Raw genomic sequence first — 1,584 nt, 5'->3', positions numbered from 1 at the left:
ATGAGGTCCAACCCTGCCATCCAAGCAGCCATCGACCTCACAGCGGGGGCTCTCGGTGGCACCTCGTGTGTCCTGACCGGGCAGCCCTTCGACACAGTCAAGGTGAAGATGCAGACTTTCCCCGGCCTGTACAAGGGCTTCACCGACTGCTGCCGGAAGACGTACTCCCAAGTGGGCCTGCAAGGCTTCTACAAGGGCACCGGCCCCGCGCTGATGGCCTATGTCGCTGAGAACTCTGTGCTCTTCATGTGTTACGGCTTCTGCCAACAGTTTGTGAAGAAAGTGGTGGGACTGGACAAACAAGCAAGGCTGAGTGACCTGCAGACTGCGACCGCTGGTTCCATGGCGTCCGCGTTTGCTGCGCTGGCTCTGTGCCCCACCGAGCTGGTGAAGTGTCGGCTACAGACCATGTACGAAATGGAGAAGTCCGGGAAGATAGCCGAAAGCCACAACACAGTTTGGTCCGTCGTGAAGGGCATCCTTAGGAAGGATGGCCCCTTGGGCTTCTACCACGGACTCTCAAGCACTCTCCTTCAAGAAGTACCGGGCTATTTCTTCTTTTTCGGTGGCTATGAACTGAGCCGATCGTTTTTTGCCTCTGGAAGATCAAAAGAGGAACTAGGCCCTGCCACTTTGATGGTGAGTGGTGGAATTGCTGGGATTTGCCTTTGGCTGGTCATATACCCAGTGGATTGTATCAAATCTAGGATTCAGGTTCTTTCCATGTCTGGAAAACAGGCGGGATTTATCGGAACTCTTTTAGCAATTGTGGAAAGTGAAGGGATAGCCGCCTTATATTCTGGACTGTCAGCAACTATGATTCGAGCATTACCTGCCAATGGGTCATTGTTTTTGGTTTATGAATACAGCAGGAAGATGATGATGAGCCAGTTTGAGGCATACTGAAGTGTCTTGATGAACCTGGATCCAAACACACAACTTTGAGGACTATAGTTTATTTCAGGGTTTCATGGAGTGCTGGACTAGTGTAAAACAACATTTTTTTTTTTTTTTACTTCATGGGAATTTTGTTTTTGGCTTACTCTACACTTAATTTTATTGCAGAACTTCTATTTTTCATCATATCATTTTACCTGCAATAGTATTGGGATAGAAAAGTTGCTTTTGTTTTGTGGGATATACAGAGTGAGTGAGTGGCCCTATCTACCTAATCTGAAAGGCTAAATATAGTTATATTACAGCTTTTGTATAAACCTGTACATGTACATACAATTTGGTTGGTTATGTATTGCAAGTGAAACACAGTTTGGTTCTAAGTTTAATTTTATATCAACCAGAAAAACTGATTTACCTGTGTTTCATGAAGATGGTTATACATCTTTGCATAGCCCATTCAAGATGTAGGTTCTCTTTAAAATGGTGCACTGTAGTAGACAAAGTTTTTGTGTGGTAATCAAAAACCAAAATACCCATTTATATTTTTAAGAGGAGAATATACTGCTGTGTCTTCCACATTCTCGAGTTAGTTTCAGAGTTCGCATCCTGGATTTTTCTAAGATGCTCTACTCTTAAAAGGGTGCCATCTATTTTCAAAGTGGAGTCATATTCCACCCTCTTAGTTAG

General features: G+C 44.6%; 1 protein-coding gene across 1 annotated transcript; it reads left to right on the top strand.

Moving 5' to 3' along the window:
- On the top strand, positions 1-906 carry LOC136376959 (mitochondrial ornithine transporter 2). Its single transcript, XM_066343510.1, has one exon. The coding sequence runs from the start codon at positions 1-3 to the stop codon at positions 904-906; it is 906 nt and encodes a 301-aa protein (XP_066199607.1).
- Positions 907-1,584: the final 678 nt, after the last annotated feature.

Source organism: Saccopteryx leptura, chromosome 6 (genome assembly GCF_036850995.1).
Source record: "Saccopteryx leptura isolate mSacLep1 chromosome 6, mSacLep1_pri_phased_curated, whole genome shotgun sequence".
Classification (NCBI taxonomy): Eukaryota; Metazoa; Chordata; class Mammalia; order Chiroptera; family Emballonuridae; genus Saccopteryx; species Saccopteryx leptura.
Note: the sequence above shows the minus strand (reverse complement) of the source record. Positions and strands in the feature narration are given on the sequence as shown.

Coding starts and splice junctions, on each gene's coding strand:
- LOC136376959 (XM_066343510.1), top strand. CDS start 1: ATGAGGTCCAACCCTGCCATCCAAGCAGCCATCGACCTCACAGCGGGG.